Below are 23,024 nucleotides of genomic sequence, written 5' to 3'. Positions count from 1 at the left end.
TAATGTGAAATTCAGTCCAGGGGCTCACCTGGCAGCGCGGGCCTCTTTCTTACTATCAGCAGCGGCAGGCAGGTTGAAACGCTCCGCCCTCTTTTGCAGCTTCTGTGATGGACACAAATACAAGTTGAAGATTCATACAAGTACACTTCATCAATGTAGTGCCAATATGGCAGGTACACATTCATCCTGTCAAGGTTTCCAATACCGAGTGAGGATTACTAGAGCTGATGAGAATAACATGGTAGGAAACAATGATTTTAAATCTATTGATACACCAGTTATTCTGTGCATCATGCTACTACATACCTCATCTGCTGGAGCAGTGATTTTCACAACTTTCTTCTCAGCATCCCTAAAGCAAGAAAAAAAATGAATTGAATTAAACCATTAGGGCGGTGAATACAGTATCCAGTGAAAAACTGTAACCCTAGCCTGCCCTCTACTGGTCAAAAATAAACCACTGCACAGCCAGTAGCTACAGTATGTTTCCATTAACTTGTCCAGTGATTGTCGAGTATTCGAAAGTTAGCGTAGAAAATAAATGTGACAATTGCCTGCTAGGGTGCGTTACCCTTTAACTAACTTGTGTGGGGGAAAAAACAGCTGGACATAATGACGTCACCACCCCCCAAAAAAAGTTTAAATAAAAATGTAGTGGCAGAACTGTTTCCATTACCCATTTAGGGTAGTTGCGCATAAATACATTGGCGACAGCCTGTACGCCCTCCCACCTATCTGTTTCATGTCTCAGGTAGCCTGTGAAAGCCAGGGTGGATAGAATGTAATAACTGACTAATATTTGCCATATTCTAATAATTCTCATGTGCCAACCAATGGTTTATTTACACTACATGACTAAAAGTATGTGGACACCTACTCGTCAAACATCTCATTCCAAAATCATGGGCATTAATATGGAGTTGGTCGCCCCCTTTGCTGCTATAACAGCCTCCACTCTTCTGTGAAGGCTTTCCACTAGATGCTGGAACATATTCCTACTGCGACAGTGACCTGCTTCCATTCAACCACAAAAGCATTAGTGAGGTCGGGTATGCTGTAGCTTTAAGGTTTCCCTTCACTGGAACTAAGGGGCCTAGACCGAACCATAAAACAACCCCAGACCATTATTCCTCCTCCACCAAACTTTACAGTTGGCACTATGCATTGGGGCAGGTAGCGTTCTCCTGGCATCCGCCAAACCCAGATTCGTCAGTCGGACTGCCAGATGGTGAAGCGTGATTCAACACTCTAGAGAACGCATTTCCACTGCTCCAGAGTCCAATGGCGGCGAGCTTCACATCCCTCCAGCTGACGCTTGGCATTGTGATCTTAGGCTTGTGTGCGGCTGCTCGGCCATGGAAACCCATTTCATGAAGCTCCCGACGAACAGTTCTTCTGCTAGACGTTGCTTCCAGAGGTGTTTTGGAACTCGGTAGTGGGTGTTGCAACCGAGGACAAACTACTTTTACATGCTTCAGCACTTGGCGGCCCCATTCTGTGAGCTTGTGTGGCCTACCACTTCGCGGCTGAGCCATTGTTGCTCCTAGACGTTTCCACTTCACAATAACAGCATTTACAGTTGACCGGGGAAGTTCTGGCAGGGCAGGTATTTGACGAACTGACTTATTGGAAAGGTGGTATCCGATGACGGTGCCACGTTGAAAGTCACTGAGCTCTTCAGTAAGGCCATTCAAATGCCAATGTTTGTCTATGGAGATTGCATGGCTGTGTGCTCGATTTTATACACCGGTCAGCAACGGGTGTGGCTGAAATAGCCAAATCCACTAATTTGAAGGGGTGTCCACATACTTTTGTATATATAGTGTACATCATCGGTGCCACGGTCCGTGCCATGTTGAAAATTGATCTCCTGTAGGCTATATCGGGGAAATAATTGGATGGTGAAACTTGTCGGCCAACCAGAAAAGCAAGTTAAAGAAATTCAGGCATTCGTGAAAGTCAGGACAAACCTTTTTCTGCAAAGAAACATTTTTATAGTGGATTTATTTTATTTTGCCAGCTGTAGGCATTTAGAATTAGAATTAAATGTGGTGTGGAGCTTTAGATACATGACATCACGTGCCCCACGTACCTTCAAAATTAGTCGGCAATGATTATTTATTGGAAAAAGTTACCATCTTCACTTGTCGCAATAAAGTTGAACAAAAGAAAAATCAACCCCTGTAGAACTGATAAAAATGTATGATCTTTAGAAAATGCTTTCTATATCTGCCGTTTCCAATGATTTTTGCAACATTGCTTTTGTCGAACAAACGTGGATCACTGGAAACCTGTCTATTGAAATAATACCCCAAAGACGTCTTGTACATATGGCAAAAGAAATTGATCAGGAATTGCAATCATAGACAGCAAAAATAACATGCTGACATCAAGCTTCATCTTAACACTGAATTAAGAAAATATGATGTAATGTTGAAAAACTGCTGAATTTACCATGAGAATCATGATAACAGTGATTAGGCCTACTTCAATCACATAATAACCATTAGGACATAAAATATTCTATAGGTAGGTGGGTGTGAGTGAATAGAGTACTGACTTTTCAGGTACAGCTGCCTCTTCTGCGGCCTCTTCTGCAGGTCTTTCATTGATTTCCTCCTCTTTAGGATCGTCCTGTAAATACACACGTGATCTCCACAAATCCTCCACAAATTTAAAAATATTCCAAAATATTGTAATAGTGAAGTATTCCTACCTCTAACTCTCCCAAGACCTCCTCTTCATTCACCTCATCTTCTGGAACATAACATGCTTAATATATATTTTCCTCACATTGTCAAGCCAACAAGCTGGCTGTAAAAACAATCATGTTTATCTGAGCATAGTACATTAGAGAATGCATACTTCACCTGTCAGAGTGAATAATGCTACATATAGTGCATTCAGAAAGTATTTAAACCACTTGAATTTTTCCACATTGTCACAGCCTTATTCTAAAATGTATTAAACAAAATATTCAATCTAGACACAATACCCCATAATGACAAAGCAAAAACTGTTTTTTTGAAACGTATTAAAAAAACTAAAACATAAATAACATATTTAAATTAGTATTCAGACCCTTTGCTATGAAACACAAAATTGAGCTCGGGTGCATCCTGTTTCCATTGTTCATCCTTGAGACATTTCTACAACTTGTGGTAAATTCAATTGATTGGACGTGATTTGGAACGGCACACACCTTTCTAGATAAGGTCCCAGAGTTGACAGTGTACGTCAGAGCAAAAACCAAGCCATGAGGTTGAAGGAATTGTCCGTGCAGCTCTGAGACAAGATTGTGTTGAGGCACAGATCTGGGGAAAGGTAGCAAAACATGTCTGCAGCATTGAAGGTCCCCAAGAACACAGTGGCCTCCATCATTCTTAAATGGAAGAAGTTTGGACCCACCACGACTCTTCCTTGAGCTGGCCGCCCGGCCAAATTGAGCAATCAGGGGAGAAGGGCCTTAGTCAGGGAGGTGACTCAGAACACGCTGATTACTCTGACAGAGTTCCTATGTGGAGATGGGAGAATCTTCCACAAGGACAACCATCTCTGCAGCACTCCACCAGTCAGGCATTTATGGTAGAGTGGCCAGATGGAAGCCACTCCTCAATAAAAGGCACATGACAGCCCGCTTGGGGTTTGCCAAAAGGCACCTAAAGGACTCTCAGACCATGAGAAACAAGATTCTCTGGTCTGATGAAACCAAGATTGAACTCTTTGGCCTCAAAGCGTCACGTCTGGAGGAAACCTGGCACCATCCCTACGGTGAAGCATGGTGGTGGTAGCATCATGCTGTGGGGATGTTTTTCAGCGGCAGGGACTGGGAGACTAGTGAGGATTGAGGGGAAAGGATTAACAGAGCAAAGTAGAGAGATCCTTGATAACCTGCTCAGGACCTCAGACTGGAGCGAAGGTTCACCTTCCAACAGGACAACAACTCTAAGCACACAGCCAAGAAAACACAGGAGTGGCTTCGGAACAAGTCTCTGAATGTCCTTGAGTGGCTGAGCCAGAGCTTGAACCTGATGGAACATCTCTGGAGATACCTCTTAATATCTGTGCTCCCCATCCAACCTGACAGAGCTTGAGAGGATCTGCAGAGAAGAATGGGAGAAGCTCCCCAAATACCGGTGTGCCAAGCTTGTAGCGTCATACCCAAGAAGACCCTAGGATGTAATCGCTGCTTCAACAAAGTACGGACTAAAGATTTGAATACCTACGTAAATGTAATTTCAGTTTTTTTTATTTGTAATACATTTGTTAAATTCTAAACCTGTTTTTGCCTTGTCATTATAGGGTATTGTGTGTAGATTGAGGAAACTAAACTATTTCATAAATTTTAGAATAAGGCTGCAATTTAACAACATGTGGAAAGTCAAGGGATCAGAATATTTTTCGAATGCACTGTACATCTATCAAACTAAGATTCAGTTAATTGTAAAAATCAAGAGAATTCATGATACCATCCAAAAAAGAGTAAGGCTTATATTGCAGTAGTTTTTTTAATTAAGGTGAGTTCAGAAACAAAACAAGAGAATAAGTAGATCTGAGGGAACGTGTTTGTTATTATGCAAAAACAAGAAACCACAGACCGACACCTAAACATGACAATGCATGCTGCTAATAGTGTAATAGATGGAACTGAAGTGAACCCTCCATGTCAACATTCACAGGGCTGGGGGCATTACGCATTCGCACAAGGCAAAAAAAAAATACACATTTAAATTGTACAATCAGCGCTATTAAGAAATTAGTGCGTGTTAATGCAAGAAAGTCAAGTCCACCATACCATGCTCCTCAAGGTATGCCTGCAACCTTCCAATAAGGTCACCTTTGTTTCCTTTCACCTCCAATCCCCTCACAGCACACTCCTGCTTGAGCTCAGCCAACTGAAGGTGAAGTTAGGGTCAACAAATGTATAACACTTTGTTAGTGGAGAGGGTATGCATATAATACAGTAGCAAATTAACATTGATTAAATGTTGTTTTTTTAAAGGTAAACTACAACCAACGAACCAAATCAGTGCTATAATAAGGCACATGGCTACCACATGAGTAAACAGTTTTGGCACACAACTCAATGCAGCAATTTGACAACAGACCAAGCTAGGCCTAAAGTACAGATAGTGAAATGTACAATAACTTGCCGTATACGGTGTTACAGGAGCAGTTTTGACAATAATAATGTTAATAACTGCTAGCTATCCAACCAATAATAACGAGCCCAATAAAAGTAAGCTAGTTGACTATAGAGCAAACTTTGCACACTAACCTTAGCTAGCGAACGTATTAATTTGCAAGGTAGAATGTATTTAGCTAGCTAAATTAATTCGTACAGCTAGCTGTTAAACTGACGACGTTCTGTGTTTTACAGTAACGTAAGCCTACTAACGTTAATATGTGCTTATGTCTAGATGGGGATACCGTTTTTTTACTTTAAAAAAAGTTGATTTTAGGCAATTTAGCTAGCTAACCCTAACCATTTTCCTAACCTTAACCTAATTCTCATAGCCTGTTGCGTAAATTCTCCTAAACCTTCTACGAAAAGTCCATTTTGACAAAAGATATATCTCGTTAACTACTGAAACTAGTTAGCACATCAGCCGATAACTTTTAGCTAGCTTCCATTTGCAGGCATATCACACTGCATTACTACCGCACAACTACATTAGCTGGCGTTGTAAACCGTAAAATAAGCATATTTTCAATCACTTGTCAATTTTACATAAAGCTAGATTATGAATAATTCCGTATACATTGAATTGTATTCATTTTTTTTTTCTTTTTTTCTCACCTTCAATTTATGGATTTCAACAACGTCGGCCATCTTGTTTGTATCGGGTAGGAGCGGAAACAAAATATCCAATGCGGAATTGCGCTTTACTGAAAGGCGTATTAAAACGACCGATGATTGGCTGTACGCAGCTTGTCTACTCTCGTGTGAAACGGTATAAATGCTGAAAAAGTTCAGTGGTGCTGCCATCTGCCGATACTTTACTAGATTTTAACAAATCAAAATGTAATTCCCTCAGCAGCTAAGTGATTCGTATACTACATAAATAGAAACTCAACAAAGAACAATTTCAGAGATTTTACTGAGTTACAGTTCATACAAGGAACTCAGTCAACTGAAATAAATTCGTTAGGCCCTAATCTATGGATTTCACTTGGCTGGGGGCTGCTGAGAGGGAAACGGCTCATTATAATGGCCGGACGGGAGCAAATGGAATGGCATCAAACACCTGGAAACCACATGTTTGATGTAATTGATACCATTCTACTGACTGCGCTCGAGCCATTACCACAAGCCCATTCTCCCCAATTAAGGTGCCACCAACCTCCTGTGCTGGGCAGGGCCATCCATTGGGAGGGGAGCCAGAAACCTCCTGTGCTGGGCAGGGCTGCAGCCATGGGGAGTGGGGAGCCAGCCAATCAGAGTTAGTTTTTCCCCACAAAAGGGCTTTGGCGAAGGAGAAATTCTGACTAACAGGGATAAACACATTTGTACACAAAAATCTGAGAAATAAGCTTTTTGTGCATATGGAACATTTCTGTGATTTTTTGTATTTATTTCAGCTCAAGACATGGGATCAACACTACATGTTGCAATTGTTCAAAGATAATTTACTTGTAACTAACCCTCATTTTCCCCCTTTTGTTTGTGGCTATACTATAGAACTTCCTAATTAATATGTTGATGAAAAATCTTCAAAATAACACAGACCATATGTTTCATATTGTCACACAATGTTAACCTAACTCAAATGAAGAGCTTGCCAAAAGTTGGCACAGGATTGTGAATGTTAACCCACATATAGTACCTGTAAATATACAAAATTACATTAATTGAAAAGACAATAGAAGAATTGGAACAAGTTTATCTTTATGTATAATCATTAAACATTTATAAAATTGGCATAACAAGTTCGATAAAATCTTAACACAACCCCTTCAATACAAATCGAATGCTGAAACAATTGTGGAGTTTTCCAATCCATTCTCCACTACATAACAAGCACTCATGGCTGTAAAGAAAGAAAGAAAAAAACTCACAGGACATCTAATTTATAAAATGCTGGTTTTAGCTGCTGGAATGATTTTTGCAATGGCACCCATATTTCCCTGTGATCTCTCCCATCTTTTGGACTGTACTATTCAGGTGTGGATAAGAGCTGGGGCAGTCCTTATGCTCAGAGGTCTCTCATGGAAAGACCCTGCGCTATGTATTGTCCCTGTCAGTCTGCATGTCTCACAGTCGTAGGTGTGGCATTGGCATGGTGACGTCACGGAAGAACCGATGGACGAGGGCATTTTTAGCAGATATCCTCTTGTTTGGGTCATAGGCCAGCATTTGCTGGAAGAATAAGAAAATGTCATAATAAGGTACAATCTATTAAATGTTTAATCGGCCAGTGACAGCAAAGTGTGAAGCTCTGAGCACTAATTTCAAGTAATTACATTTTATTAACTTTATTGGTACTAGCCCAATACCAAAACATCATTAAAGTGGTCAATGTGGTTAGAGTTCTCACCCCAAGAAGCTCTCTCCCGTCGTCATCCAGAGGGGGCACCACTTTGGACAGCTCCTGCCGGGCCCACTTTGGGAAGGAGGGCTTGTAGTCGGGCATGGAGGTGACCCCTGGCCAGGCCGCCTCATCCGGAGTACCCAGGGTACGGAAGATTCGGAACAGCTGATCGATCTCGGAGTCACCTGGAAACAAGGCCCTCCTAGTGATCTGAAGAACGAATTGGAAAGTTTGGAGATGAAGTGAGACCTTGCTTTATAAAATATTGAAGCTGCAAAATATTATAGCCAGACAATAAATGTACCATTTCAGCAAAGATGCACCCCAAACTCCAGATGTCAACAGCTGTAGAGTAGTATTTGCAGCCCAAGAGAATTTCTGGAGCTCGGTACCATAGAGTTACCACCTGAGAAATGTTAATACATGTTAGTTTCCCTATCATGGGCTCAAAAATCATGAGATGCTCACAGGATCATAACACAAGTGAAACACTAATATTGCTAGCCATTGACCAACTAAAAACCACACAGCAAAATACAGTGTAGTGTATGTATTGTGTATGGTGGGTGTATGCCTCACCTCATGAGTGTAGGTGCGGACAGGCACCCCGAAGGCCCTAGCCAGACCGAAGTCAGCAAGCTTGATCTCCCCCTGGGCATTGATGAGCAGGTTCTGGGGCTTCAGGTCCCGATGGAGAACCCTGTGGGAGTGACAGAAGGCCAGGCCCTGTAGCAGCTGGAACAGGTAACTCTGCAAACACACAGCACACACACCATAATTAGATTCATAGGGAGACAGACAGTCACACAACCTGATAGGTTACCATATTGTTTTCATTTCAGGTGACAAAATGTATGTAGCACTGGCATACAAAATCCAGAACAGAGTTATGCTACAATCTGGTAAAAAAACAAAACCACAACATTACACATACAGAAACATTCAAACAATTGCCATACATGTACTTTTCACTTGGGTCTTTCACCTTGATAACAATGCAAAGTAGCTAGATGATATGCCCACCTGACAAAGACCCAAGTGGGATTGAAACATGTCTCAAATCACAGTGGGGGCACTGTTGTCCTGTATGGCTCAATTGGAGCATAGCACTTGCAATGTCAGGGTTGTGCATTCAATTCCTGGGGCCACCCAGGAAAAAAAGCTATGCAGGCGTGACTAAGTTGCTTTGGATAAAAGTGTCTGCCAAATGCATCACTCATTCCTTTAAAGGCCTATTGGTTTTTTTGGTCAGTCTAAACAAATTGTGTGTGCAGTGCAGTCTGAATACCTTGACAAGTGGCAAAGCGATACCAGAGACAGAGGAGGAGTCCATGAACTTCTTGAGGTCCTGATGTAGGAACTCAAATACCAGGTACAGTTTGTTCTCTGTGTGGATGACATCACGGAGCCTGTCGGTGTGAAAGTACATAGATGTCAAAGTAATCACAATTTAACAGAGAAAGCTGGTGTTTAACATAAGTAGCTCAATGGTACATACTCAACAATATTTGGGTGGCTGAGCTCTTTGAGGAGTGATATCTCTCGGATGGCAGTGCTTGGTACTCCCTCTGTTTCCCTAAGAAAACATAATATCACACTATCATCCCATTCCTCACAAAGTCAGCCAAATAAATTTGAACATTGCATGGGGCCCATCCATTGTGTAATGTGTATAACATGGTGCAGTTAATAATACCTTTCTTTTCTACATGTGTCTGGATGTGATTTCTAGTTCTAAATAGCTGGATCTACTTATGAGAACGTTACAGTCCATGTGACCAATGCCATATGATAGCAGTAGCTGTGAAGACAGTGACTTGTTTGTCGTACAAAGCTTTAAAAGCTAACTAAGCTATCCAGGTAGTTAGCTATAAGTTAGCATAACATGGGCTACTTTCAAGATTCACTGGTTATCAATTCAGGTCAAGTAACTAGGTAGCGACATAGCCAACTAGGTAGCGACGGAGGAGCCAGCTACTTGCCAAGGTGACAATTAGCTGGCTAACAATAGCCAGCTAACCTAGCTGTCAGTCAGACACCACTTACGTGTCTAGTCTGATTTTCTTGAGGGCAACGGTCTCTCCAGTGACTTTGTTCTTTGCCTTGTACACGACTCCGTACGTCCCTTCTCCAATCTTTTCCACTTTCTGAAATGATTCCATGTCACACAAGTTCTGTTTTGGTTAGCTAGCTAGAGAGCTATCATCTAATACAAACCGCTGTATTTTTTAAAACAAAGAAAAACGTTAGCTAGCTAACGTTAGCTAACAGCAGTATCTGCCTCAAATTCAAGCTAACGTTAGCATGCGAACTAACTAAACTTTTGTGAATAAATCTGCAACTTTGCAACGTTGCCTCCAACGTGTTTCGCCAGGAACAACTTGGAGCAGGAGCCCATCAGGATTATCACACAATAAATAAAAGGAATCAGTTGAGCGGGTTGTAACACTTTCGACTCGAAACAAAAGTAACAGAACCCGCCAGTTCCCGCGTTGTTTATGCCACGCCTTGGATGAACTAGAGAACCGCCCAATTTTCAATATACGACCAATCACTGACAGCCCAATGATCAAAATATTACAACTGAGACGCACATAGAGGAAAGAAATGAACGGTGAATGGATGGAACATTGGACCAAAGACAGTGCCGCTTGGCAGAAACTGCTTCTCCAATCTAGGTTGTGCCTTTAGATTTTGAGAAAATTAACAATTTAGGAATAATGTTTCATGTCTCTCATCGACTTCTCAAGTCCCGGCCTGGTCTGTTTGGTCTCTTTCTTGAGCATTCCCGGAAGTCTTACGATGTTGCGCCTCTGGGTTTGGAAACTCTGTGATTGGACCCTGTTTTTCAGTGAGAATCAGCTGGGTTTATGCCATAGAGATCCTATTAAATTATTAGAGGGAATATGTCACGATCCCTCAAAGTTCCAGAATGGGGCGAAAATGGCAGCAATCTTGGTCAGGGAGAAATAAAAAAAACTGTCTAATTGGAATGAATGGCATTAGAGGCATAGGTAATGCATTTCCTGCCTTTACTTGTGGAGCGAAATAAAAGTAAGGCATGTGATGTATCAACAATTGTGTAATAGAATTATAGCCAAACTAAAATATAGTAATATAATTATGAATACAGTTTATACAGGCTTTCTACACATTTTCTGTACAAATAGCCTCTAAAATATATGTAAACAGACCATTAATGTCTCAGATTTTGTTTTCTTGGGGTGTGTTCATAAATTCACTCTGGACTGCCAGAGTGCACGCAGAGTGCAGTCTGGGCTTTAAAAAATCTAATGACTTTTTTTGCAGACGTTTACTGACACCTGTCATACTCAACAGGTGTTGCACCTTCATAAATTCATTGGTTATTCTGCGCTCTGGCACGCTCAGACGAGAGTGGTCTGAAATCGGAGTAGATAGCAGAGTGAATTTAAGAATGCACCCTAGGAAAGCTGTGAATGCTTTTATATGATACAATATCAGTACATGTTGCATTTACAACTTTTCTGCATTGATTGAATGGAATGTTGGCATATTGGCAGTTAATTAGAAACATTTATGGAATAATTTCTCTAAAATTGTCTGGCTAGCTAGCTAACACACATACAGTGCAGATACATTCTTCACATTCATTGTTTTACACAATATCTTATCACAGCACTGGTAAACCAGCAGCAGCATACCACCCTGCATACCACTGCTGGCTTGCTTCTGAAGCTAAGCAGGGTTGGTCCTGGTCAGTCCCTGGATGGGAGACCAGGTGCTGCTGGAAGTGGTGTTGGAGGGCCAGTAGGAGGCACTCTTTCCTCTGGTCTAAACAAAGATCCCAATGCCCCAGGGCAGTGATTGGGGACACTGCTCTGTGTAGGGTGCCGTCTTTCGGATGGGACGTTAAACGGGTGTCCTGACTCTCTGAGGTCATTAAAGATCCCATGGCACTTATTGTAAGAGTAGGGGTGTTAACCCCGGTGTCCTGGCTAAATTCCCAATCTGGCCCTCAACCATCACGGTCACCTAATAATCCCCAGTTTACAATTGGCTCATTCATCCCCCTCCTCTCCCCTGTAACTATTCCCCAGGTCGTTGCTGCAAATGAGAATGTGTTCTCAGTCAACTTACCTGGTAAAATAACGGTAAAATAAAATAAATAAATAAAAAAAAAACTAAATGTGTCTTATTTATTGCTTTAGCACACTCCGCCAACCCTGATGTCCTAGCCGTGTCTGAATTCTGGCTTAGGAAGGCCAACAAAAATTCTGAAATTTCCATCCCCAACTACAACATTTTCTGTCACCATCTTAAATAAGCATGCCCCATTCAAAAAATGTAGAACCAAGAACAGATATAGCCCTCGGTTCACTCCAGACTTGACTGCCCTTGGCCAGCACAAAAACATCCTGTGGCGTACTGCGATGGGCATCGAATAGCCCCCGCGAAATGCAACTTTTCAGGGAAGTCAGGAACCAATATACACAGTCAGTTAGGAAAGCTGAGGCTAGCTTTTTCAAACAGAAATTTGCATCCTGAAGCACTAATTCCAAAAAGTTCTGGAACACCGTAAAGTCCATGGAGAATAAGAGCACCTCCTCCCAGCTGTCCACTGCACTGAGGCTAGGAAACACTGTCACCACCGATAAATCTACGATATTCGAGAATTTCAATAAGCATTTTCCTACGGCTGGCCATGCTTTCCACCTAGCTACCCCTACCCCGGCCAACAGCTCTGCACCCCTCGCAGCAACTTGCCCAAGCCCCCCTCCCCCTCCCCGCTTCTCCTTCACCCAAATCCAGACAGCTAATGCTCTGAAAGAGCTGCAAAATCTGGATCCTTACAAATCAGCTGGGCTAGACAATCTGGACCCTCTCTTTCTAAAATGATCCCCCGAAATTGTTGCAACCCCTATTACTAACCTGTTCAACCTCTCTTTCGTATCGTCTGAGATCCCTAAAGATTGGAAAGCTGCCGCGGTCATCCCCCTCTTCAAAGGGGGAGACACTCTAGACCCAAACTGTTACAGACCTATATCCATCCTGCCCTGCCTTTCTAAAGTCTTCGAAAGACAATTGAACAAACAGATCACTGTCCCACCGTACCTTCTCCGCTATGCAATCTGGTTTCCAAGCTGGTCACGGGTGCACCTCAGCCACGCTCAAGGTCCTAAACGATATCATAACCGCCATCGATAAAAGACAGTACTGTGCAGCCGTCTTCATCGACCTGGTCAAGGCTTTCGACTCTGTCAATCACCGTATTCTTATCGGCAGACTCAACAGCCTTGGTTTCTCAAATGACTGCCTCGCCTGGTTCACTAACTACTTCTCAGATAGAGTTCAGTGTGTCAAATCGGAGGGCCTGTTGTCCGGACCTCTGGCAGTCTCTATGGGGGTGCCACAGGGTTCAATTCTTGGTCCGACTCTTTTCTCTGTATACAGTGGGGAGAACAAGTATTTGATACACTGCCGATTTTGCAGGTTTTCCTACTTACAAAGCATGTAGAGGTCTGTAATTTTTATCATAGGTACACTTCAACTATGAGAGACGGAATCTAAAACAAAAATCCAGAAAATCACATTGTATGATTTTTAAGTAATTAATTTGCATTTTATTGCATGACATAAGTATTTGATACATCAGAAAAGCAGAACTTAATATTTGGTACAGAAACCTTTGTTTGCAATTACAGAGATCATACGTTTCCTGTAGTTCTTGACTAGGTTTGCACACACTGCAGCAGGGATTTTGGCCCACTCCTCCCTACAGATCTTCTCCAGATCCTTCAGGTTTCGGGGCTGTCGCTGGGCAATACGGACTTTCAGCTCCCTCCAAAGATTTTCTATTGGGTTCAGGTCTGGAGACTGGCTAGGCCACTCCAGGACCTTGAGATGCTTCTTACGGAGCCACTCCTTAGTTGCCATGGCTGTGTGCTTCGTGTCGTTGTCATGCTGGAAGACCCAGCCACGACCCATCTTCAATGCTCTTACTGAGGGAAGGAGGTTGTTGGCCAAGATCTCGCGATACATGGCCCCATCCATCCTCCCCTCAATACGGTGCAGTCGTCCTGTCCCCTTTGCAGAAAAGCATCCCCAAAGAATGATGTTTCCACCTCCATGCTTCACGGTTGGGATGGTGTTCTTGGGGTTGTACTCATACTTCTTCTTCCTCCAAACACGGCGAGTGGAGTTAGACCAAAAAGCTCTATTTTTGTCTCATCAGACCACATGACCTTCTCCCATTCCTCCTCTGGATCATCCAGATGGTCATTGGCAAACTTCAGACGGGCCTGGACATGCACTGGCTTAAGCAGGGGGACCTTGCGTGCGCTGCACGATTTTAATCCATGACGGCGTAGTGTGTTACTAATGGTTTTCTTTGAGACTGTGGTCCCAGCTCTCTTCAGGTCATTGACCAGGTCCTGCCGTGTAGTTCTGGGCTGATCCCTCACCTTCCTCATGATCATTGATGCCCCACGAGGTGAAATCTTGCATGGAGCCCCAGACCGAGGGTGATTGACCGTCATCTTGAACTTCTTCCATTTTCTAATAATTGCGCCAACAGTTGTTTCCTTCTCACCAAGCTGCTTGCCTATTGTCCTGTAGCCCATCCCAGCCTTGTGCAGGTCTACAATTTTATCCCTGATGTCCTTACACAGCTCTCTGGTCTTGGCCATTGTGGAGAGGTTGGAATCTGTTTGATTGAGTGTGTGGACAGGTGTCTTTTATACAGGTAACGAGTTCAAACAGGTGCAGTTAATACAGGTAATGAGTGGAGAACAGGAGGGCTTCTTAAAGAAAAACTAACAGGTCTGTGAGAGCCGGAATTCTTACTGGTTGGTAGGTGATCAAATACTTATGTCATGCAATAAAATGCAAATTAATTATTTAAAAATCATACAATGTGATTTTCTGGATTTTTGTTTTAGATTCCGTCTCTCACAGTTGAAGTGTACCTATGATAAAAATGACAGACCTCTACATGCTTTGTAAGTAGGAAAACCTGCAAAATCGGCAGTGTATCAAATACTTGTTCTCCCCACTGTATATCAATGATGTCGCTCTTGCCGCGGGTGATTCTTTGATCCACCTCTACGCAGACGACACCATTCTGTATACATCTGGCTCTTCTCTGGATACTGTGTTAACAAACCTCCAAACGAGGTTCAACGCCATACATCCCTCCTTCCACTCCAACTGCTCTTAAATGCTAGTAAAACTAAATGCATGCTCTTCAAACGATCGCTTCCCACACCCGCCCGTACGACTAGCATCACTACTCTGGACAGATCTGGCTTAGAATATGTGGATAAATACAAATACCTAGGTGTCTGGCTAGACTGTAAACTCTCCTTCCAGACTCACTTTAAGCATCTCCAATCCAAAGTTAAATCTAGAATCGGCTTCCTATTTCGCAACAAAGCATCCTTCACTCACGCTGCCAAACATACCCTCGTAAAACTCATTATCCTACCGATCCTTGACGTCGGCGATGCAATTTACAAAATAGCCTCCAACACTATTCTCAGCAAATTGGATGCAGTCTATCACAGTGCCATCCGTTTTGTCACCAAAGCCACATATACTACCCACCACCGCGACCTGTATGCGCTCGTTGGCTGGTCCTCGCTACATTTACATTTACATTTAAGTCATTTAGCAGACGCTCTTATCCAGAGCGACTTACAAATTGGTGCATTCACCTTATGATATCCAGTGGAACAACCACTTTACAATAGTGCGTCTAACTCTTTTAAGGGGGGGGGGGGTTAGAAGGATTACTTACTGGCTACATATTCGTCGCCAAACCCACTGGCTCCAGGTCATCTATAAGTCTTTGCTAGGTAAATCTCCGCCTTATCTCAGCTCACTGGTCACCATAGCAACCAAATCACATGTTATTTGTCACAACAGGTGTAGACTTTACTGTGAAATACTCACTTATGAGCCCTAAAGTAGTAACACAAGAGGAATAAAATACACAAGAATTAAGCAAGAATTTAAATACACAAGAATTAATCACTGTGCAGGGGTACATGGTATTTCAGGTAGATGTGTACATAAAGGCAGGGGTAAAGTTTCTCCCCAAATTGGTAGTTGGGGAGCTTAACCTGGAAGCCAGCCGCAACCAATGTGTCGGAGGAAACACTGTACAGCTGGCGACCTAAGTCAGCATGCATGCGCCCAGAACGCCACAAGGAGTCGCTAGAGCGCGATGGGACAAGGACATCCCAGTCAGCCATACCCTCCCCTAACAATGCTAGTCCAATTGTGCACCACCTCAAGATTCTCTCGGTCGAGGCCGGCTGTGACACAGCCCGGGATCGAAGCCGGGTCTGTTGTGATGCCTCTACCACTGCGATGCAGTGCCTTAGACCGCTGCACCACTCGGAAGGCCAGGATAGATAATAATAAGAGTAAAATAAAGAACAGAGAAGCAGCTTTATATGATGAGGGTGAAAGTGTGTGTGTGTGTGTGTGTGGCGTGTGCGTCTGTGTGTGTGTGTGTGTGTGTGCGTGTGCGTGTGCGTGTGTGTGTGTGTGTGTGTGTGTGTGCTTATGTAGTGTATGTGTGTGTGTTAGTGTGTGTGGGTTTGTATGAAGTGTTAGTTTTGTGTGTGTGTGTGAGTGAGTGAGTGTATATACAGTTTAGTCTTGTAAATGTGCATAGAGTCAGTGCAAGAACGGGTCAATGCAGATCGTCCGGGTAAGCATTATTGCTTGGGGGTAGAAGCTGTCTCAGAGCCTGTTTGTCCAAGAGCCAATGCTCCGGTACCGTTTGCCGGACAGTAGCAGAGTGAACAGTCTATGTCTTGGATCGCTGAAGTTCTTGGCAGTTTTTCAGGCATTCCTCTGACACCGCCTGATATAGAGGTCTTGGATGACAGGGTGCTCAGCCCCAGTGATATACTGGGCCGTATATAACTTTCTGTAGCGCTTTGCGGTCAAGGGCGGTGCAGTTGCCAAGCAGTGATGCAGCTAGTCAAGATGCTCCCAATGGTGCAGCTATATAACTTTTTGAGGATCGGAAGGCAAATGTCAAATCTTTATGGCCTCCTGAGGGGGAAGAGGTGCTGTCGTGTCCTCTTTACGACTGTGCAGGTGTGTGTGGACCACGTTAAGTCCTTAGTAGCCTATGCCGAGTCCCCAACAACCGGATGTTCCGGTTTTCAGGGGAAATGGAAAGAGAGCCTGTGACGTGACTTTTGCTTTTGGACATGAGCAAGGTGACACCACTCTTAGCTCCTCCATTTTTTTTCCCTCGTCAAGACCAGTATGTAGGGGGGGGATCTAGTTTCAGGCATTTATTTTACTTCTGCTACGTTAGGTTAAGTCTTCAGTGATGTGGACGCAAGGAACTTGAAGCTCTCAACCCGCTCCACTACAGCCCCCTCGATGTGGATGGGGGTGTGCTCTCCCCCCTATTTCCTGTAGTCCACGATCAGCTCCTAAATCTGACTGACGTTGAGGGAGAGGCTGTTGACCTGGCACCACACTGCCAGGTCTCTGACCTCCTCCCAGTAGACCGTCTCATCACCATCGGTGATCAGGCCTACCACCATTGTGGTAGCAAACTCGATGATGGTGTCGGATTCGTGCATGGCCATGTAGTTGTGGTTGAACAGGGAGTATAGGAGGGGACTAAGCACACACACCTGAGGGGCCCCCATGTTGAGGGTCAGCGTGGCGAAGGTGTTGTTGCTTACCCACATCACCTGGGGCTGGCCCGTCAGGACATCCAGGATCCAGTTGCAGAGGGAGATGTTCAGTCCCAGTGTTCCGAGCTTGATGATGAGCTTGGAGGGGACTATGGTGTTGAACGCTGATCTGAAGTCTATGAACAGCATTCTCACATAGCTATTTATCCTCTTGTCCTGGTGGGCGAGAGCATTGGGAAGTGCAATTGAGATTGCTTCATTTGTGAATCTGTTGGGGCAGTATGCAAATTGGAGTGGGTCCAGGGTGTCTGGGATGATGGTGTTGATGTGTGTCATGACCAGCCTTTCAAAGCACTTCATAATTACAGCTGTGAGTGCTAAGGTACAATAGTCATTTACAGTTTTTTCCAACTGCTTTCACACAAAATCTTTTCATGTCACACGATTTTTGAAACCTCTCACTCAAAGTGCAAAACTACACACCAAATATCCAAAACCATAAGCTATTTCTCAGCCTTTGACTCAGTTGTCAATTGCATAAAACACTTTTTTCAAAACACTACACACAATTCTCTACCTAAAACACAAAAATCTAACAGGAAGTGACTTGCTTTCCTTTTCCAAACACAACCAATCAAAATGCTACACTTATTCACCAGGTCACACACACACTCCTCACATGTGCAAACACTAATAGCTTAACTGGTCATTAACTATCACTGCTTTACTGTAGTATAGGCCTATAAATAGGTCAAAGGTCAGATTACCTGTTTTGAACAATGGATGCCAACAATGGACAGAGAGCAAGAGGAGTAGGAGGGAGAGGAAGAGGAAGAAGAGGACAAGGGTAAAGAAGAGAAGGAAGGAGAGCCATCTCTGATGAGATTAGGGCAACACTTGTTGATCATGTGATCAACCACATTTTGACCATGAGAGAGGCTGGACTGAGAGTCCAGCCCAACTTGAGTCGATTTACAGCGTCCATAATTCGAACCTTCAGAAATGAGAACAGGTATGCAACTATCTAATGACTATTTTAGCATTACAGTAATGTACTGTAAAATACGTATGACTGCATAGTATTGCATAAACATTTGTAACTCTAAGCCATCCATTTACTGCACTGCATTGAATGAATGAGGTTGGTTATCATGCTGTACTACATTTTTTTGTACATTGTTTACAGTTCCTATGATGAACACATACTGTAATTGAATTCTGTACAGAGTGGAAAGGCAAAGACATCATGGAGGACGAGGACGCTTGTTTACAGATGTACAAGAGACTGCAATTATATATATGGTTTTGGCCAACAATCCAATTAGGATTCGAAAGATAAGAGAGCATATCTTGAATAATGACACCATATTTAACAACATCAATGCTGTAAGCCTGTCGACCATCCAACGCATCCTCCAACGGCACCGAGTGACGATGAAACAACTTTACAAGGTGCCATTTGAGAGAAACTCTGACAGAGTCAAGAATATGCGACATGACTTTGTAGAGGTATGTATTCAACACTACTTCCAGTACTTCAGACATACCATATTTACTCATCTGTATATCCTTTTGTCTGTTACAGAGAGTATTGGAGCTGGATGCCCATGTAATTCGCCATTAATTTATTTATGTGGATGAGGTTGGCTTCAACCTCCCCAACACCAGGCGCCGCAGAAGAAATGTAATAGGACAGCGTGCAATTACCAATGTTCCTGGACAGCGTGGGGGTAATATAACTATGTGTGCTGCCATCACTCAAAACGGGGTCCTCCATCACAATGCCACACTGGCCATATGCTCACTTTTCTGGATGCAATTTACACAATGCTTGTCCCTGATCCAGATCAGGAGCCTGCTATATTTGTGGTTTTATGGGACAATATTAGTTTTCTACCGGGCTGTTCTGGTCCAAAACTGGTTTGCCACCCATCCACAATTTGTAGTTTTGTACCTACCCCCATATTCACCTTTTCTAAATCCCATAGAGGAATTCTTCTCAGCCTGGCGCTGGAAAGTGTATGATCGCCAACCCTATGCCCGCATGCCGCTTCTCCAGGCAATGGAGGACGCATGTGGGGACATAGAGGTTGCCTCTGTCCAAGGTTGGATATGCCATGCTAGGAGATACTTCCCTCGATGTTTGGCAAGAGAAAACGTATCTTGTGATGTGGACGAAGTATTGTGGCCAGACCCAGGCCGAAGAAGAGATGAAGCGTAGCTTAGCACTGGTGACTGCCCCCCCCCTACCAATTCCTGGACTGCCCCCCCAGGACCCCACACACACAATTGTGTTCTTTACCTTATTCTAAAGAATATACTTTTTGTTTACATATGTATATGGTTTTGTTGTATGCTACTGTATACAACAGTAATGTTTGGCCTAATAAATATTTTCTGTTTCTACATTGCATTGGTGTTTACAGTGTACTTGTTACCCCTCTCAGCAGATTACTTTCACTGTAGAACATTGTATTGAAATGTAGATATAAGCCTATGAAAGACCAAAGAGCTTTAGATTTAGAACAACAGTGTTTACATGGTATATCCAAAAATGTACTATTATGAAAGCAGTGTTTGCCATTTGATGCAAATGCTTCATTCTGACATGTGTTTATGGCATTTTTGTCACGACTACTACCGAAGGTGGCTCCCCTTCCTGTTCGGGTGGCGCTCGGCGCTCGTCGTCACCGGCCTACTAGCTGCCACTGATCCCTTTTCCCCTTTTCTGTTTATTGGTTTCACCTGTGTTTGTTGTGCGGGATTGTTCGATGTACATGTGTACACGTCTGTGTGTCACGGTTTTCCCATGTGTTTGGGTTTTTTGCTGGACTGTTTTAGTCCCCCGTGTTTGGGGCATTTGTTTTGGTTGGCGTATGTTCACCGTTGTGGTGCATTAAAAGTTAGCACTACCCTGAACGCTCTGCTTCCTGCGCCTGACTTCTCACCCACTACATCCCGGGCGTTACTGAATCCCACACCTTCAATATGGAGTCAGGAGGAGCAGCTGCCAACCCCCTCCCATCGATGGAGGAACGTGTCCTCCATCATACCACCGTCCTGCATCGGATAGGATCGGCGATGGACCAGATGATGGAGAGAATGGACCGATGGGAGAGGAGTGGTCTCCTCTCTGCACTTTCGCTTCCTCCATCGCTAGATCCACCTTCTCCTCCCTCCCCCTCCGGCTCCGGCGCTCCCGTCTTGCGCTCCCGAGGGATTATGATGGAGCGGCGGCTGGGTGTCAGGGATTCTTGCTCCAACTTGAACTGTACCTGGCGACCGTGAGGCCCACTCCCTCGGGAGCGGAGAGGGTGAGTGTCCTCGTCTCCTGCCTGACGGGTCGTGCTCTGGAGTGGGCAAACAAGGTCTGGAATGGCCCAGACTCGGCGAAGGAGCACTACCCAGATTTCACCCGCCGCTTTCGTGCCGTGTTTGATCACCCTCCAGAGGTGAGCGACTGTTCCACCTTAGGCAGGAGAAGAGGAGCGCACAGGATTACGCGTTGGAGTTCCGGACCTTGGCCGCTGGGGCTGGGTGGAACGACAGGGCTCTGATAGACCACTACCGGTGTAGTCTCCGGGAGGACGTCCGCAGGGAGCTAGCGTGTCGGGACACCGCTCTCTCCCTTGATGAACTCATAGACATGTCTATCCGGCTGGACAATCTGCTGGCTGCCCGCGGACGTTCGGAAAGGGTCCTGTTCGTTCCACCACGTAGCACTCCCGCTCCCATTCCTATGGAGTTAGGGGGGGCCGTGTCGAGGGGTACCGGAGGAGGAGGCTCCCCCTGCACCAGCTGTGGTCGGATAGGACACACGGCCGATCAGTGCTGGGGGGGCCCGTCTGGGAGTCGAGAGGGCAGGCGGAACACTTCTCGGTCACCCCAGGTGAGTCAGCACCAAACTCACCCAGAACCCCCTGTTGGTCACATGTTTGTCTTGGTTTTGTTTCTTGATTTTTTCCCTCTTCCCAGCATAAGGCGCTAGTCGATTCAGGCGCAGCTGGGAACTTTATGGATCGCGGACTCGCCATCAAACTGGGTGTTCCGCTAGTGCCGATAGATTCTCCCATCCCCGTGCACTCCCTAGATAGCCGGCCATTAGGGTCAGGGTTGGTCAGGGAGGCCACGGTTCCACTGGACATGGTGACGCAGGGGAATCATAAGGAGCGGATTAGTCTCTTCATTATCGATTTGCCTGCGTTTCCAGTGGTGCTGGGGATTCCCTGGCTGGCTAGTCACAATCCTAAGATTTTGTGGAGACAGGGGGTTCTCCAGTGGTGGTCAGAGGAGTGTTCAGGAAGGTGTATGGGAGTTTCCATCAGTACCACATCGGGCCACTATGAGTACCTCGTCATGCCGTATGGGTTAAAGAATGCTCCAGCCGTCTTTCAATCCTTTGTAGACGAAATTCTCAGGGACCTGCACGGGCAGGGCGTGGTTGTCTATATCGATGATATTCTGATCTATTCCGCCACCAGCGCCGCGCATGTGTCTCTGGTGCGCAAGGTGCTTGGTAGACTGCTGGAGCATGACCTATACGTCAAGGCTGAGAAGTTTTGTTCTCCAAACGAGCCGTCTCCTTCCTGGGTTATCGCATTTCCACCTCGGGGATGGTGATGGAGTGTGACCGCATTAAGGCCGTGCGTAATTGGCCGACTCCTACCACGGTGAAGGAGGTGCAGTGGTTCTTGGGGTTTGCCAATTACTACCGAAACCTCTGGGGTTTTGGTCAGGTAGCGGCCCCCATTACCTCACTGCTGAAGGGGGGGCCGGTGCGTTTGCGGTGGTCGGCAGAGGCGGACAGAGCCTTCAATAGGTTGAAGGCGCTGTTCACGGATGCACCCGTGTTGGCACATCCGGACCCCTCTCTAGCATTCATAGTGGAGGTGGACGCGTCCGAGGCTGGGGTGGGTGCCGTGCTATCACAGCGCTCGGGTACGCCACCAAAACTCCGCCCCAGCGCTTTCTTTTCGAGGAAGCTCAGTCCGGCGGAGCGTAACTATGATGTGGGGGACCGGGAGTTGTTAGCGGTGGTAAAAGCCCTGAGGGTGTGGAGACACTGGCTTGAGGGGGCTAAGCACCCTTTTCTCATCTGGACCGACCACCAGAATCTGGAGTATATCCGGGAAGCTAGGAGACTGAATCCGCGTCAGGCAAGGTGGGCCATGTTCTTTACCCGATTCAGGTTCACTCTGTCTTATAGACCAGGCTCCCTGAACACAAAGGCCGATGCGCTGTCCCGTCTCTATGACACGGAGGATCGGTCCACCGAGCCTACTCCCATCCTTCCAGCCTCGAGGCTGGTGGCACCAGTGGTATGGGAGGTGGACTCGGACATCGAGCGGGCGTTACGGGCGGAACCTGCGCCTCCTCAGTGTCCGGCTGGGCGTAATTACGTGCCGCTTGGTGTTCGGGACCAACTGATTCGGTGGGCTCACACCCTACCCTCCTCAGGTCATCCTGGGGTGGCGAGGACAGTGCGAGGCCTCCGGGGGAAGTATTGGTGGCCCACCTTGGCTAGGGACGTTAGGTTTTATGTCTCTTCCTGTTCGGTGTGCGCCCAGAGTAAGGCTCCTAGGCACCTTCCTAGAGGGAAGTTACAACCCCTCCCCGTTCCACAACGGCCATGGTCTCACTTATCAGTGGATTTCCTGACCGATCTTCCCCCGTCTCAGGGGAACACTACGGTCTTGGTGGTTGTGGATCGGTTTTCTAAGTCCTGCCGTCTCCTCCTGTTGCCCGGTCTCCCTACAGCCCTGCAGACTGCGGAGGCACTATTTACCCACCTCTACCGGCACTACGGGGTGCCGGAGGACATCGTCTCTGATCGGGGTCCCCA

The 23,024-nt window shown here is 45.2% G+C and overlaps 2 protein-coding genes across 4 annotated transcripts in view; both read right to left on the bottom strand.

Moving 5' to 3' along the window:
- LOC139535920 (SAP domain-containing ribonucleoprotein-like) overlaps positions 1-6,179 on the bottom strand; it is a 47,977-nt gene extending 41,798 nt beyond the window's left edge. Inside the window, exons 1-6 of one of the 2 annotated variants that reach the window (XM_071335871.1) lie at positions 5,801-6,179; positions 4,796-4,895; positions 2,717-2,757; positions 2,561-2,634; positions 307-352; positions 29-102 (exon numbers count right to left, since the gene is read on the bottom strand). In XM_071335871.1, coding sequence (XP_071191972.1) covers positions 29-102; positions 307-352; positions 2,561-2,634; positions 2,717-2,757; positions 4,796-4,895; positions 5,801-5,989 — 524 coding nt within the window. In that variant the 5' untranslated portion in view covers positions 5,990-6,179. The remainder of the gene's footprint in view (positions 1-28; positions 103-306; positions 353-2,560; positions 2,635-2,716; positions 2,758-4,795; positions 4,896-5,800) is intronic. The other variant, XM_071335872.1, reaches the window with a different exon arrangement.
- Positions 6,180-6,869: 690 nt separating this feature from the next.
- LOC139535919 (cyclin-dependent kinase 2) lies at positions 6,870-10,271 on the bottom strand. Of its 2 annotated transcripts, XM_071335869.1 has the most exons (7): positions 9,579-10,271; positions 9,031-9,108; positions 8,821-8,941; positions 8,112-8,282; positions 7,837-7,938; positions 7,539-7,742; positions 6,870-7,360 (listed from the first exon to the last, which is right to left on the bottom strand). In XM_071335869.1, the coding sequence occupies exons 1-7, from the start codon at positions 9,692-9,694 to the stop codon at positions 7,256-7,258; spliced, it is 897 nt and encodes a 298-aa protein (XP_071191970.1). In that variant the 5' UTR covers positions 9,695-10,271; the 3' UTR covers positions 6,870-7,255. The 2 variants fall into 2 exon arrangements, with proteins under 2 accessions (XP_071191970.1, XP_071191971.1); XM_071335870.1 differs by lacking the exon at positions 9,031-9,108 and having other exon boundaries at positions 9,579-10,040.
- Positions 10,272-23,024: the final 12,753 nt, after the last annotated feature.

This window comes from Salvelinus alpinus, chromosome 12, assembly GCF_045679555.1.
Source record: "Salvelinus alpinus chromosome 12, SLU_Salpinus.1, whole genome shotgun sequence".
In the NCBI taxonomy this organism is placed as follows: Eukaryota; Metazoa; Chordata; class Actinopteri; order Salmoniformes; family Salmonidae; genus Salvelinus; species Salvelinus alpinus.
Note: the sequence above shows the minus strand (reverse complement) of the source record. Positions and strands in the feature narration are given on the sequence as shown.

What these genes read in the sequence shown, in the direction of transcription:
- LOC139535919 (XM_071335869.1), bottom strand. Translation starts at nt 9,694, where the DNA reads ATGGAATCATTTCAGAAAGTGGAAAAGATTGGAGAAGGGACGTACGGA. An exon ending in AAGAAAATCAGACTAGACAC is followed by an intron (nt 9,109 to 9,578) that starts GTAAGTGGTGTC and finishes ATGTTTTCTTAG; the next exon opens with GGAAACAGAGGGAGTACCAA. An exon ending in GGTGCATCTTTGCTGAAATG is followed by an intron (nt 7,743 to 7,836) that starts GTACATTTATTG and finishes TTCGTTCTTCAG; the next exon opens with ATCACTAGGAGGGCCTTGTT.